The sequence below is a fragment of the Pan troglodytes genome, chromosome 17 (assembly GCF_028858775.2).
Source record: "Pan troglodytes isolate AG18354 chromosome 17, NHGRI_mPanTro3-v2.0_pri, whole genome shotgun sequence".
NCBI classification, from domain to species: Eukaryota; Metazoa; Chordata; class Mammalia; order Primates; family Hominidae; genus Pan; species Pan troglodytes.
Window position 1 is genome coordinate 68,774,655 of NC_072415.2, and position 14,221 is coordinate 68,788,875.

The 14,221-nt window shown below is 36.1% G+C and overlaps 1 protein-coding gene across 10 annotated transcripts in view; it reads left to right on the forward strand.

The window, feature by feature from the left end:
• Positions 1 to 14,221, forward strand: part of MALT1 (MALT1 paracaspase) — an 80,670-nt gene that overhangs the window by 38,482 nt on the left and 27,967 nt on the right. For 2 of the 10 annotated variants that reach the window (XM_523938.9, XM_063795761.1), the window contains 5 exons: positions 294 to 390; positions 1,234 to 1,266; positions 4,399 to 4,425; positions 6,251 to 6,283; positions 13,363 to 13,566. In XM_523938.9, coding sequence (XP_523938.2) covers positions 294 to 390; positions 1,234 to 1,266; positions 4,399 to 4,425; positions 6,251 to 6,283; positions 13,363 to 13,566 — 394 coding nt within the window. The remainder of the gene's footprint in view (positions 1 to 293; positions 391 to 1,233; positions 1,267 to 4,398; positions 4,426 to 6,250; positions 6,284 to 13,362; positions 13,567 to 14,221) is intronic. The other 8 variants (XM_001141643.8, XM_063795760.1, XM_063795762.1 and 5 more) reach the window with 4 other exon arrangements.

Here is a 14,221-nt window from a genome sequence, read left to right on the forward strand (position 1 = left end):
TAAAGTCCCTTATGATTTCATATTAACTAGCTCTTATATTTGCTAAAGTGCTAGAATTCAACTCAGGCTTATATGTAAAATGTCAAATAGTATTGCATGAAACTCAGCACTGTTGGAATCATTACAACATTTACTTGCTGGTATTTAACCTGATGAATGGAGCTAATGTAACAAATGTCTAAAGCCTTCTAAGATGTTATGTTTTGGAGCGTATTTTTAAAACACAAAATGACTTTTTCTCCAAGCCATTAAAATTGAAAAGGAAGCATTTACACGTTCTAATATTGATATAGGTGCCTTATGTGGATTTGGAACACCAAGGAACCTACTGGTGTCATGTATATAATGATCGAGACAGTCAAGATAGCAAGAAGGTAGAAATCATCATAGGTAAGAAGTATTTCCCCAGTGTTCTGACAAGTGGACTATAATATAAGCTATATAAACTGCAACGTTTAAGCAAAGGAAATTATACTTTTTACCCCATACTATTTAATGATGTGTTAAGCATTAGAAGTTATATTGTTTATACTGAAATTTGAAAGAATGCATACCAAAATCATAATCTAGGTTCACAGAAAGCAAAAAGAATCAGGAAAAAAAGCCATTTTATTTAAATTATTTTAGTTACAGTTTATTTTCAACACTTATGATAAAATATGTATTCTTTAAAGCTTTAGCTACAAAAAACTTGATTCAGTGGGAAAAGATTTTTGGCCAGGTGCAGTGGCTCACACCTGTAATCCCATCACTTTTGGAGGCCAAAGGTTGGTGGTTCAGTTGAGCCCGGGAGTTTGAGACCAGCCCGGGCAACATAGTGAGATTCCATCTCTAATACAAATAAATAAATAAATTAGCTAGGCATAGTGGCATGCACTTGGTCCCAGCTACTTGGGAGGCTAAGGTGGGAGGATTGCTTCAGGCTGGGAGGTTGAATTAAAAATAATAATAATAAAAGAAAAAGATTTTTAATAAAACATTTTTAAAAACAAACATTATACACATATAAAGGAAAGAAAGGTTATTAACAATCCCATTCTTAACTGCGTAATTTGGGAATTTGTTATATTTCAGCTTAATATATTTATAGTTATATTGTTCATAGTTGGAGGTATTGATGCATGTGTTGGTTTGCCAACATATCTCTATGATATTGATCTCTATTTGCTTGACGGCTGCCCTTCTTAAGATCATGAATTACAATATATTCAAATTTGTTTTTTCTGAAACAAGGAAGAACAGATGAGGCAGTGGAGTGCACTGAAGGTAGTGTAAGTCTTTGGTTTGAAACCAAATCTCCTGCATGCTAGTTACTCTTGGGATTGGTGGAGTGCTTTTAGCCTACTGAGTGCAGTGATGGAAAAAATACTAGCTGTAAGAAATGATTTTGATTGAAGAATATTGTATTTTAATCTTTGAAGTTTTATAAATGGACAGACATGATTAAATTGACACAGTATTACAATAACTAATCTTCAGTTGACTTTCTTTTAATATTACATATAAGAACAAAGTTCCTGCATTGTATCTTTTGAGTAGTGAACATTTGCAATTAATTCTTAATGTTAATTTTTATCTACATAAAATTTGTAAGAAAGATAGGTGGCTATGTGATCATGGATATTTGTTTTAGATTATTTTGTCTGTCCTTTAGCCATGATTAGATGCTCTCAAATGAAATTTAGTTTTTATAAAAGTTTCAGGAGAGGAGATTTATTGTTTAACATATGTTCTATGAAATATTAAATATTCTGTATTAATATAAAATTGATCAGGATTTTTTGAAGCTACAGGACTCTAGATAATCTACCATGTCACCTTTACCATAATATGTAAAGGGAACTGAAAATCTATTTCATCATAAACTTCTAATTTGTTTTAATTAGCCAAAGCATTGTACTTAAATTGTAATGAGTAAATATTAAAATTTGGATCATCTTTCCTTAGTGTGATGTCACATTGTTTTGCAAAATTCGATTTGTGGATGGCAAAGTATTTTTTTCAATTTCTGCCTCTATTACATAAGCTTAGGCTCTACTTGGGTAAAGTAAGGAAATAATGTTAAATTTTATATTTTCTGATTTTCCTGTCCTTCATGTCTCTATAGTATCACTTTGAAATACTATAATTACTGTTTTCATCCTAATATATAGTTGCAAACAAGAATTCTCTCTTGTAAGGGAGTTCTAATCCCATGATCTGTTAACCCTGTTTGAGGGAAGCCATGTGAAGAAATCCTAATCGAACTCCTCTTCCTCTCCTAATCCTTTTTGCCTAATTGCATGGTTTTTAAGTCTTCCTAATGTTGGAAACCTCTTAAGAATAAATATAAGCTAGCACTGCTGTTTGGCTCCAAGGTGATGCATGTGAATTATCACCTTGCTGTGCTGCTTCTGTACCTGCAGTATTCTCTACAATTTTTGCAGTAGCAAGCACACTATTAAATAATAATTTTCAAATAACTCTATTTAGAACATATAGAGATGAAAATCCAGTTACGAAGTTTATCCAGAAGTCTCAGATGAAAAAATTAGATGCAAATTTTTTTCAATGAAAGTCCACAAAATTGAGAATTGCATATGAACAGTGTCCTTTATTATATATATATTTTTTACCTATTTAGCATGGTGTCCTCTATTTCATTTTGTGTATTTTATTCAAGAGACTTGATCAGACTATTCAGCCATAAAAAAGGAATGAAATGATCTCACTTGCAGCCACATGGATGGAACAGTCATTATGTTAAGTGAAATAAGCCAGGCACAGAAAGACAAATATCATATGTTCTTACTTATCTATGGGAGCTAAAAAAGTTGATCTCATGGAGGTAGAGAGTAGATTGAGACTGGCAAGAGGCTTGGGGGTGGATGAAGAGAGGTTGGTTAATAGGTACAGACCTGCAGTTAGAAGGAATAAGTTCTAGTGTTTGATAGCACAGTAGGGTGGCAATAGGTAACAGGTATTTACCATGTCTTTCAAAATAGCTAGAAGTGAAATGTTCCCCACACAAAGAAATAAGTGTCTGAGATGATGGATATCCTAAATACCCTGATTTGATCATTATATATCATATGCATGTGTCAAAATATCATATGTATCCCATAAATATGTACGATTATTATGTATGAATGAAAAAAAGATACTTGATCAGGATGAGGGGTGCGGGTTGAATAGGTGGATTTTTTTAGGGCAGTGGAACTATTCTGTATGATTAATGATGAATACATGTATACAAATTTTAATCATTTAGGAGGTCAGAGGAGGGGGGTTCCAAGATGGAATACAGTCTATAAGAAAAGAACCTAACTGTATTGCAAATGTATGATACAGCCTCACCGAAGAGGGGTGAAAGAGTACAGTGCTGCTGACCTAAATAACTAAGTAACTGGGAATGAGTTGAGCCTAATACTGAAGGCAAAAAAAATTGCACATAACACATGTGCTGACTCAGACCTTCTTCAATTGATTTTATGTAACATATAAGAATAAAGTTTCTACGTTAAAAAAGTATGAATAGTATATAACATTTGTAATTTATTGTTAATGTTAATTTTTATCTTCATAAAACTTGAAAAAATAGATAGCTATAATGTCATTACTTATTTTACCTATCCATTGGCCATGATAAGATGTCCCATGGGGTACAGGTTAATTCTGAAACCACTATTTCTCCCAAAAACACCTTATACCTTGAGAAACTATGAATCTAACCATGAGAAAAACATCAAATCTCAGTGGAGTGACATTCTGCAAAATACCTGACAGTTACTCCTCAAAACTGTCAGTGTCATCACAGACAAGGAACACCTGAGCAGGTGTCAGAACCAAGAAGATACAAGCCTGAGGAGACACAAGCAGTTGTAATGTGAGATCCTGAATGGAGTCCCTGAGCAAAAAAGACCATTAATGGTTCATTAGTTGTGACAAATATACTATTCTAGCATAAGACGTGACAAATACACTAGGCTAACATAAGATGTTAATAATAGAGAAATTAGGTATGGGGTATATAGGAACTCTCTCTGTACTACTTTCACAGTAGTTCTGTAAACCTTAAAATGTTCTAAAATTAAAAGTTGACTTAAAAAAAGATCATTTGAGATTACTGTTTTTAATTAGCCAGAATATCTAAAACTATGAATAAATTATGAAAGAGCCTAGTTTTTGTCACTTAATGAAAACAGTGATGGCTTAGAAGTCCTAAATGATAAGCACAGCAATATTCACTATTCTTTGCTATTCAGTATTTGCATGGCTTCTTCATTTAATTTGAAAAGTTGTAAACTGATAAAACACTATAACATGATTCACTGGCTCAAAACTACTTTGATTAGTCTTACTATTTGTGCTAAATTGGCATTTAGATTACTTAATCTATTCTCTCTTACTTTGTTTTAGATGAATTAAATAATCTTGGTCATCCTGGTGAGTAATACAAACATAAAACTTTAGTTTTAGATTTTTAAGTTGTTGAATGCAGTAAAGTTACCGTAGGTACTCTTTGGCTACAGTAATACTAGTAACTTTTTTCTCTTTATTGAAATAATATAATTTAAGGTTGAAATTAACTACATGAAGTACAATTTTATACAAGTGATACATTAAAAATATTTTAGGTTATAAAACTGTAAGGGTAGAAAAGAAGTGTTTGAGGTAACATAAAACCTCAAGGTATTATCATTGTGTATTACTCCTTATATCATAACAAGGAAGTTAATGGGGGAAGTACGTGACCTTTAATCTGAAAGCAGGAAGCAGTGTTTGACAGAGTGACAGGGGTAACATTTCTGAACTGATCAGACCCCTGGGACCTTTTTCTTGGTGCCTCAGTCATACAGCATATCTGAACTAGTTGGGTGGGTGCCTATATCTGGAGTAAGAAGTGTGTTTGTGGGGATCATTGGCATCGTACAGGTCGGTTGGTCAGTGACCATTTCTTAATGAGTGACAGTTGTCAAGAGTATGTAGAACTCTGTAGGCTAATTTTAATTAGAACAGATTTCTAATAAGTTAAGCCTTCACCTGAGATAAAAGGCACATCAACAGTGAGAACTACATGAAGACACAGGATGTCAACCTCGTGTAGGCTTTCTGAAAGACAATGATGGAACCTGTGGATAGATCTGAAAATAAAACCTTTCAGGAATAGTTTAAGAAGGTGGTTATGTCATTTAATATTTGTAGAAAACCCTATTACTTCTCCACTTATTTCTCGTTATTTTAGCATCATTACTAGTTAGCTTAGTGTCATACTCATATTGCATTAGCAAACATCTATTATTGTGAATGCCATTGGGCTGTGCTGACTGTATATAAGCAAACTAGACACAGCAGAAAGTCCCCATTACCTGTGTGTCATTCTCCTTGCTGTAGTGTCCTCAAATTCACATAAAGCCTCAATGAGACCTGCCTCAAGTAGGTCTTGAACTGTCAAAAACCATCCTAGTAATTGTTTCTCTTAATGGGGGAAAATAGGGGGTCTGGATAGAATCCCCTTTCCTAAATTAGTCTGTTAATTCTTGCTTTTCTTTAATGAACGTTATGAAAAGTTATTTCAGAAAAACTTTTGTAAATAGCCACCACTAAGATTCTAAAATTTTCCTGGCCCTTTGAGTTTTTCCTCATTTCCCACAATTCAGGGAGTACCAAAAATTTAGGTTTAAAAGAAGAATGTTGTATAGGGAAAGCTTTTAATAGGCTTCAGTGGCATTTATTTGACCAGTAGTACAAAGTTATCTCTCGACAGTAGTGGACACACAACTGATGAACTACATCTTTCCCTACATGGTGCTTCAGGTGCGGGGCGGGATTTTATTTTATGTATAGTAGAGGGTGAAAGCCTAGAATCCAGAAGGAGACTCCCTAAGTTAGTATCCAGATTTGCTACTTACTAGCTTCATAACTTTGGGCAAGTGACTTTAATCTCTCTCTGCCTTAATTTCCTTATCTATATAATGGGGTTAATAATAGTAGGCACCTCATAGGGTAGAGTGAGGCTTCATTAGATCTGTTATATATAAAGCATATAGAACGGTGCCAGCTGAGGCATCAGGAAATGGTAACTACTGCTACTTCCTATTGTGAACACCACCATCGTTTTTTTCCATTCAAGAGTGTTTTTATTAAAAATCTGAAGAGTAGAAACTATATTCTGTAAGTGATGCTGCTGATGTTATATACTTTTCATGTATCTTTAACTCTGGAAATATACCATGGATCTTACATGTTTTGCTTTTTTATCTTTGTATAGATAATAAAGAGCAAACAACTGACCAGCCTTTGGGTGAGTAGAGCTTTAAAATGCATTATCAAAGTATAATTATTGTGTATAACTCCAGAAGGAATTTAAGACATTTTAATTTGGTTTTTTAAAGAAATATTTGAATAACATTGGGACCAAATGTTTTATTTTTTTGTATCTGTAAAAGAAGGTTTAGAAGAGGAGGCTTAAAAATGATTACAAATTCAGTTTCTAGGGTCAAGTCAACTTCTGTGGAGTGATTTGTGTGTTTCTCACGATATGCAAACAGACATGCATACAAAAAGAAACATGTACATGCTGCATAGTTAGCATAGAGGAGGATGTGGTTAGTGCTGTCTCTTGGTGAGGGATAGAAATCACAAAGGCTGCAGTAGCTTTAGCATTTTTGCTCCCCTGTCTTCTCCAATGGAAAGAGAAAAGAATTTAGGATAAAATGTAAATGAACAGTTGCATTTGAAGAATGCCTGGGACAAGAAAATGTAAGGGAGAAAACTTTAGCAGATAAAAGTTTAGCAGATTAACATTTAAAGATGGTAAAAATAGCTAACATCTTGATGCTGGCAGAAGCCAGATAAAATATGTCTAAAATTTGTCCATTGGAGTCAGCTACTGAAGATGTGATTGGTGGCTTTGAGTGGAATGTTGAAAGTGCCTAATATGTGTCAGTTACTGAGTTATGCTGGGAATTTAAACATGGATACAATGTATAAAATAGTGGAAAAAGAAAGATTCAGAAGTGAACAAATGAAGACAGTACATATTAATTTGTTGGAAAGAAAGAGTGATTTGAAATTAACTAGATAGGGCATATATTCAAAGTGTTTTGGTAGGAGGGGAAAATGTGAGGATATTTACATTTGGAAAGGAAGTATCTGTTGAGACTGTGTAGATTAGAGTGATCCATCAAAGAGAGGACAATTTATAGAGCAAGTTCCTAGAAGAGATGATAGGGATTTGGGCCAAGGTGAAAACAAGAGAAATTGGCTTTAATCAGAATGTTGAAACCTCTTTTGAGATTAAAAAGAAGGAGAGATTGGTGAACAGATAGATTTATTGGGAAGCTGAGGACATTTTTAGTTTATGTTTTTTGTTTCTAAGTAATTAGGCGTAGTAATATGCTTAAAAGATTGAGGAAAAGGCTGGGCATGGTGGCTCACACCTGTAGTCCCAGCACTTTGTGAGGCCGAGGCAGGCAGGATCACCTGGGGTCAGAAGATCGAGATCAGCCTAACCAACATGGAGAAACCCCGTCTCTACTAAAAATACAAAAATTAGCTGGGCATTGTGGTGCATGCCTGTAATCCCAGCTATGTGGGAGGCTGAGGCAGAAGAATCTCTTGAACCCGAGAGGTGGAGGTTGTGGTGAGCTGAGATTGTGCCATTGCACTTCAGCTGGGCAACGAGAGTGAAACTCTGTCTCAAAAAAAAAAAAAAGATTGAGGGAAAAAGAGTAACGTAAGGCTGAATATAGATCTTATTCTATGGCAGAGGCTTAGAGGCTAAAGAAAATGGAAGCAAGGTCTTACAAGTCTGATCTACAAGTGAATGTGTATTGAGAGGCCAACTAAGACTTTTAAAGAGTAAGAATTTATAATGGTTCAGATCAGTTGTGTGATTTTTCTGTAGCAGATCTCAGCTTTAAAATAGAGAAGATAGGCTGGGTGTGGTGGTACACGCCTGTAATTCCAGCTACTCGGGAAGCTGAGGCACGAGAATCACTTGAACCCAGGAGGCGGAGGTTGCAGTGAGTGGAGACTGTGCCACTGCACTCCAGCCTGGGCGACAGAGTAAGACTCTGTCTCAAAAAAAAACAAAAACAAAAAAAAAAACTGCTATGTTTCATTCATAGTGGTAGGTTTTCATGTATTCCAGCTCCATGATCTTTTCTTTAGATCCTCCAGACAGACCTCACTGATTAAGAAATACCTATTAAAATAGTGTTCTGAACAAAGGCATAGCCATCATATTCTGTAGAGAGGAGCATACATATGTCTTAGGTACACAAAATGACAAGATCCAAATGTAACTGGGTTAGTTGCTGAAGATGGTTTAATCACAAATATGCATTTAATAGTAATGCTAATAAACTAAGTGTTTTCACCTAGTGAAATGTTTAACCCTGAGATGTAGGTATTTTTCCTCATTTTTAGTAGATGAAAATTTAAAACTAAGTGTTTAATAAAACTTGCTCAGGATTATACAATGTAGTAGTTGAGACAGGATTGAAACCCATCTATCTCTCATTCCATAGCCTCTGTTAGCTCCATTATGCCAGGTATTCTTTCTCAAACATGTCCCAATTGAAAGAATAACAAGATAAATGGAATATCAGGTCAACTTCTATCATTGAAGTTCACTAAACATTTATCTAATGTTTCATCTGTGCTTTATGACAGGCATCCCCCACCCCCAGGCTGTGGACCAGAACCGGTCTGTGGCCTGTTAGGAACTGAGACACACAGCAGGAGGCGAGTGAGCGAGCATTACCACCTGAGCTCTGCCTCCTGTCAGATCAGCAGCGGCATTTGATTCTCATAGGAGTGTGAACCCTATTGCGCACTCCTTAGGAGAATCTAACTAATGCCTGATGATCTGAAATGGAACAATTTCATCTCAAAACCACCCCTCCCCTGACACCGTCCATGGAAAAATTGTCTTCCACAAAACTGGCCCCTGGTGCCAGAAAGGTTGGGGACCGCTGCTTAATGAAACAAGAGAACAAGCCTTGGTTTGTGAATTCAAGGCTTTGGATACTAATAGGAGGCAGACATTAAATGAATAATATAGTACATGCTACATGCCTAGTAGAAATATGTAAAGAATCTAGAAATTGTTCATAGAAGATGGTGATCAGATTAGTCGAGGAGAGTTAGAGAGGGCTTTACCTAAGAGGCAAAGCCAAGGTGAGGATTTTCAAGGATGAATTGGGAGCTCTCAAGGGGATAAAATGAAAATATATGGGATGAGAGTTCATTCAGAAATGAAGGAGAGGGAAAAAAGGGTGAAGACATGGTAAGAATGGAGGCATGAAATAGATGGTGTGGGTGAGGAACAAGTAGTTCAGTATTGCTAGAAGGTAGAAAACTAGGGAAGGAGTGGCTGGAGGCTATACTGGTAATGTAGTTATTTATTGCTGAATAACACTGCAAAATTTACTAGCTTAAGAACAGCATCAGTTTTATTATCTCTCATTGTTCTGTGGGTTGGACTGGGTTTAGCAGGTGGTTCTGCTGGTCTTTCTTGGGGTCTCTCATGCAACTGCAGTCAGATGAGGCTGGGACTGCAACATTCAAGATGGCTTTGCTTGCATACCTGGCACCTTCGTGGGGGTTGGTGAAAGACTGTGAAGACTGAAAAATCTCCCTCCCTCTCTCTCTCTCTTTCTCTTCCTCTTCCTCTGTCTCTCTGTCTCTCCCTCTCCTTGTCTGTCTCTCTCTGTCCTCCCCTCCTCTTCCCACCCCCAACTTCTTTCTCTTCGTTTCCCTCTCCCTCTTTCCTTCGGTTCCTTCTCCTTCCCTGAGTGGTCTCTCCATGTAGCTGTTTTCTTTATGTCGGGCTGGATCTCCAAAGTGGAAACTGTCAGAGCTTCTTAAGGCTTAGACCCTGAACTGGCGGAGGGGTCACACATATTATGTTGCTCAAAGAAAGTCGTGATACAGCCCAGATTCACAGGTGGGGGTGACTGTACTACACAAGGGCAAGGATACTGTGGTTTGCTGGGGGCTACCTGCTACCACAGCTGGAAAGATAGGCATGGACTAGAATACAAATGGCCTTGAATGCCAAACTACATCACCAGTCTAACCCCCCAGCCACTCCTTCCCTAGTCCTCTACCTTCCAGCAATACTGAGCTGCCTGTTCCTCACCCACACCATCAAACTGGGACTTTATTTTGTAGGACATGGAGAGTCATTAAAAGATTTAATACATGAGATTTTTAAACAAATACTTAATAGCATTTACTATATGCCAGCTCCTTTTCTAGGTGCTTCTGAATATTAACTCTATTTAGAAAAGTAACATAATAGAATTATTAGACATGGGATTAATGATATAACACCAGTTTTTGAAGAATATATTACATTAAACTTTGGAAGACGTTTAGGATCATGAGTTAAAATGTCTTTCTGAAGTGGCTTCATTATTCTTTTGCTGAATCCACTGGCATTTTTGTTTCACTTTTCCAATAAATTGTTTGCGTTCAAGAAGTTGTGGGTAGCTCTTACAGTAAATATTTTTCTACAGAAAAACTCTTTCATTTATGTTATCACTTGAAAACCATTATAAATTGCTTTATATTTGCCGTCTTGAAGTTTTCTTTATTCCTCACTCTTACCTCCTCAAATTCAAGTTTTATTGTTCGTTTCTCTGTCGTGTCCTTTTTCCTCTCCCTTTCTACTACTTCTTGATCTTCCATCCACCCCAGTTCACCTGTCACCCAGGAACTGTTTTACAAGTAGCTTGGACAGGTAAGATTTACTTACCCACCATCTTTTTCACCATTAAAGTCAAGGAAATGCTCTAAGACATCTTAGGAACTAGCTATTAAAAATTATCATTGGAGGAAAATTTTAGAAGTGTTATAGACAATTATCGATACATATGTTTTAAGACCTGTAGTTCTCACACTGTTGAACCCATGCATTCTGTAAACTGTACCAAGTATTCTTTCCCAAATAGAGAACAAAACCGGTGAATAATGATTTGATATCAGCAAAAACATCCCATGATGCTTAGTTTGACAGTTAATTTTATTTCCCCAAAGACCCAGTGATTTCTTTTTATTATATACTTATAATTGTTTTCTACCAATAAAAATCTATGATGTGTATAATTAAATGATGGTATTCCATGGAAAAATGGAATTATTTACAAGCATTTTACTACCCCAGTAACTTTTTAACCTCTTGCTGTAAACCTATGATTTGGACTATAATGATGTAAAGCAGAGACAGTGCATTCTCACATTTCCCCTCACCTTAGAAGAAGATTGATTTGAGTCTGTCACTCTGTTGAGGTTGGATCCTTATTCTAATAGCATTGATGGACTCAAAAAAATGTGCTGTGGATCAGCCAGCTAACAGTCTTGCTGTAGCAGGTACTTTAGTGTAAGAATACTAGTTTATTTTAAAAGAAATTTTTAAAAGGCCAGGCATGGTGGCTCACACCTGTAATCCCAGCACTTTGGAAGGCCGAGGTGGGCAGATCACCTGAGGTCAGGAGTTCGAGACCACCCCGACCTAAGTGGAGAAACCCCATCTCTACTAAAAATACAAAATTAGCTGGGCGTGGTGGCGCATGCCTGTAATCCCAGCTACTCGGGAGGCTGAGGTGGGAGAATCGCTTGAACCCGGGAGGCAGAAGGTTGCAGTGAGCTGAGATCATGCCATTGCACTCCAGCCTGGGCAACAAGAGCAAAACTCCGTCTCAAAAAAAAGGAAATACAAGTGATGTTAAGTTTTATGCTGCCTCCTATTGAAATCCATGCTGAGTATTCTCCGCTTTTTCATTGAATTAATAATGCGGCTTAAGTATCATTTCACTGTTATGTATATTCATAACACTGGGCAGTTGGCTAGAAATCCCTGAACATGTACATATAGAATAGAGATAACATGATATAAAATTACTGAGGCTTTTCACAAAGTAGAGTTTTTTTTATCCTTTGAGAGAGTCACAGTCTTTTAAATTGATGCTAGTTTTAACACTAGGTTTAAGTGTTCTATGGAAAGAAAAGCAATTTCACCAGAGAGATTTTTGGTGAAATAATCATCTCAATTATTTGAAACATCTGAAATTACATATTGTAGACGTCGAGTCAGCAATGTGATTATTCATGCCTGTTTCGACTTCATAAGAGTAGTATTCATAATAAGTTACAAATAAACTACTTAGCAGCACTTTGTGGCAGGGGTTGGTTACCAAGTCCTGGCCTGCGTCAGAGGGGGTGGCCTGCAGTTCTACCCAGGCGGCTCTTCAGCCAATTGGCTGGGGCTGCAGGTGCTCTTGTCACCCTGTCTCTCTGCTCCCTGGCATTTCTGTCACTGCTGCTACTATTACGGGTGCTGCACACGCCCCACTGTCAGCCCTCAAGAAGAAAGCCGTCAGAGGCTATTATTGTCATGGGATGGTCTTGAGGTTTTGGTGTGTTCTTTTTTTTTTTTTTTTTTTAATTTTTTTCCTCCCTTTGATACCAGTGGATCTTGAGTTTTTAACCATTGACCCCATTCCAGGCTATCAAAGAAAGGTACCGTGTTGAAGACCTCATAAGCACTAAGCTAGGTCTGGCCTTCCACACTGTTTTAGATGGGCTGCACACCTGGTTAAGCTAGCTGCTACTTTTTAAGGCATAGATACAGATCTTTTTTTCTCTTATGAACAAAAAAACTGTTTCTATCAGAATACATTATCTTTGAGCAAAGTCTCAGTGCACTAAGTTCAAAAAATGAACTTTTAAGGTACTCATACACAAAATCTTCACATACCCCTGAAATAGCCTCATCTGAGTCAAATGGGGAGTATTTTTAAAAGATGCTAAGAGGAGATGGTAGTACATCCACATGGCTACTGCAGAAACCAAGAATACAGTACTCGTGAAGTTCTCTCTCTCTTTGATATTTCCCCTCATTCACTCTGATGGGAATTCTTCCTGTCCCTTTGTTAGTTATCCTGTTTTTAGCCTCTTCCATTCTCAGCAAAACAGAACCTAATTTGATGGGAACCCAATTTCAAATATTCCTTGTTTAAATTTTCTCCAAAAGTCTAGTTGAATATTATATCCCTTTTGTTATAATTTAATAAAAGTAAACTTTAATATTAATTACTGTTATGTTTCATATACAGCTAATAAATATCCTTTGCCTGGCTCTCAAAAGTGTGAATATGCTTAATTTCAGTTTGATGATTTTAGCGTCTGTGTTCCTCAGAGAATATTGATCTGCTTACATAAATAGTTCTAAAATGAAATTAAATAATGAAATCTTATTTGAAATGAAATAATGCAATCTTAAAGCATACTTTTTATTATAATACCATCTCCATAGGTTTTGTTTTAATCTTTATATCTTCTTTAAACACCCCCTTTCTTTTTTTTTCAAAGCGAAGGACAAGGTTGCCCTTTTGATAGGAAATATGAATTACCGGGAGCACCCCAAGCTCAAAGCTCCTTTGGTGGATGTGTACGAATTGACTAACTTACTGAGACAGCTGGACTTCAAAGTGGTTTCACTGTTGGATCTTACTGAATATGAGATGCGTAATGCTGTGGATGAGTTTTTACTCCTTTTAGACAAGGGAGTATATGGTAAGATATTTATAATGTTTGTTTTTACAATTATCCATTATTATTTTCATTATACAAGTTAGGTTAAGAGTTGAAAATCAGATAAAGATAAGGTAAACATGTTGTTGAATGGAAGAGTTTTATTTTTCTTATTAAGATGATACATTTGATCTTCATTCCATCTGAATAACTAATTAGCTTCATGTCTTTACTTTTATGTTTCCTGTTTTGTCAAAACATATTTTTCTTCCTAGAGTTCTTACCTGTCTTTTGTGATTTTTTTTAATTGATAGAGCCACAGTATAATAAAACTTGATAACCACACAGCAAAATTTACATTCATATGTGTAAAATACTACACAGTATGTGGGGTTTTCTTTTGGGAGGGTAGCATAAAAGGTTCTAGTAGAATGTATATTTTGTATGTTTCCTTTTCCTAACTATTGCATGGTCTTTTCTAGTCTTTTAGTGAGAACTAGATTTTAACAAGGAAATGTTGGTGGATGGGGCATATAAAAGTAATTTGTAAATTAAAGTTCTATACAGATATGCTTAGAAATGTACCTCTACAAAAATTCTAACAGTAAATATTTAATGTTTTTTCCCCATTCTTTCACCTAAATATATTAACACTGCATATATGGTAAAGAATTTCAAAGGAGACAGAATGTGCTGT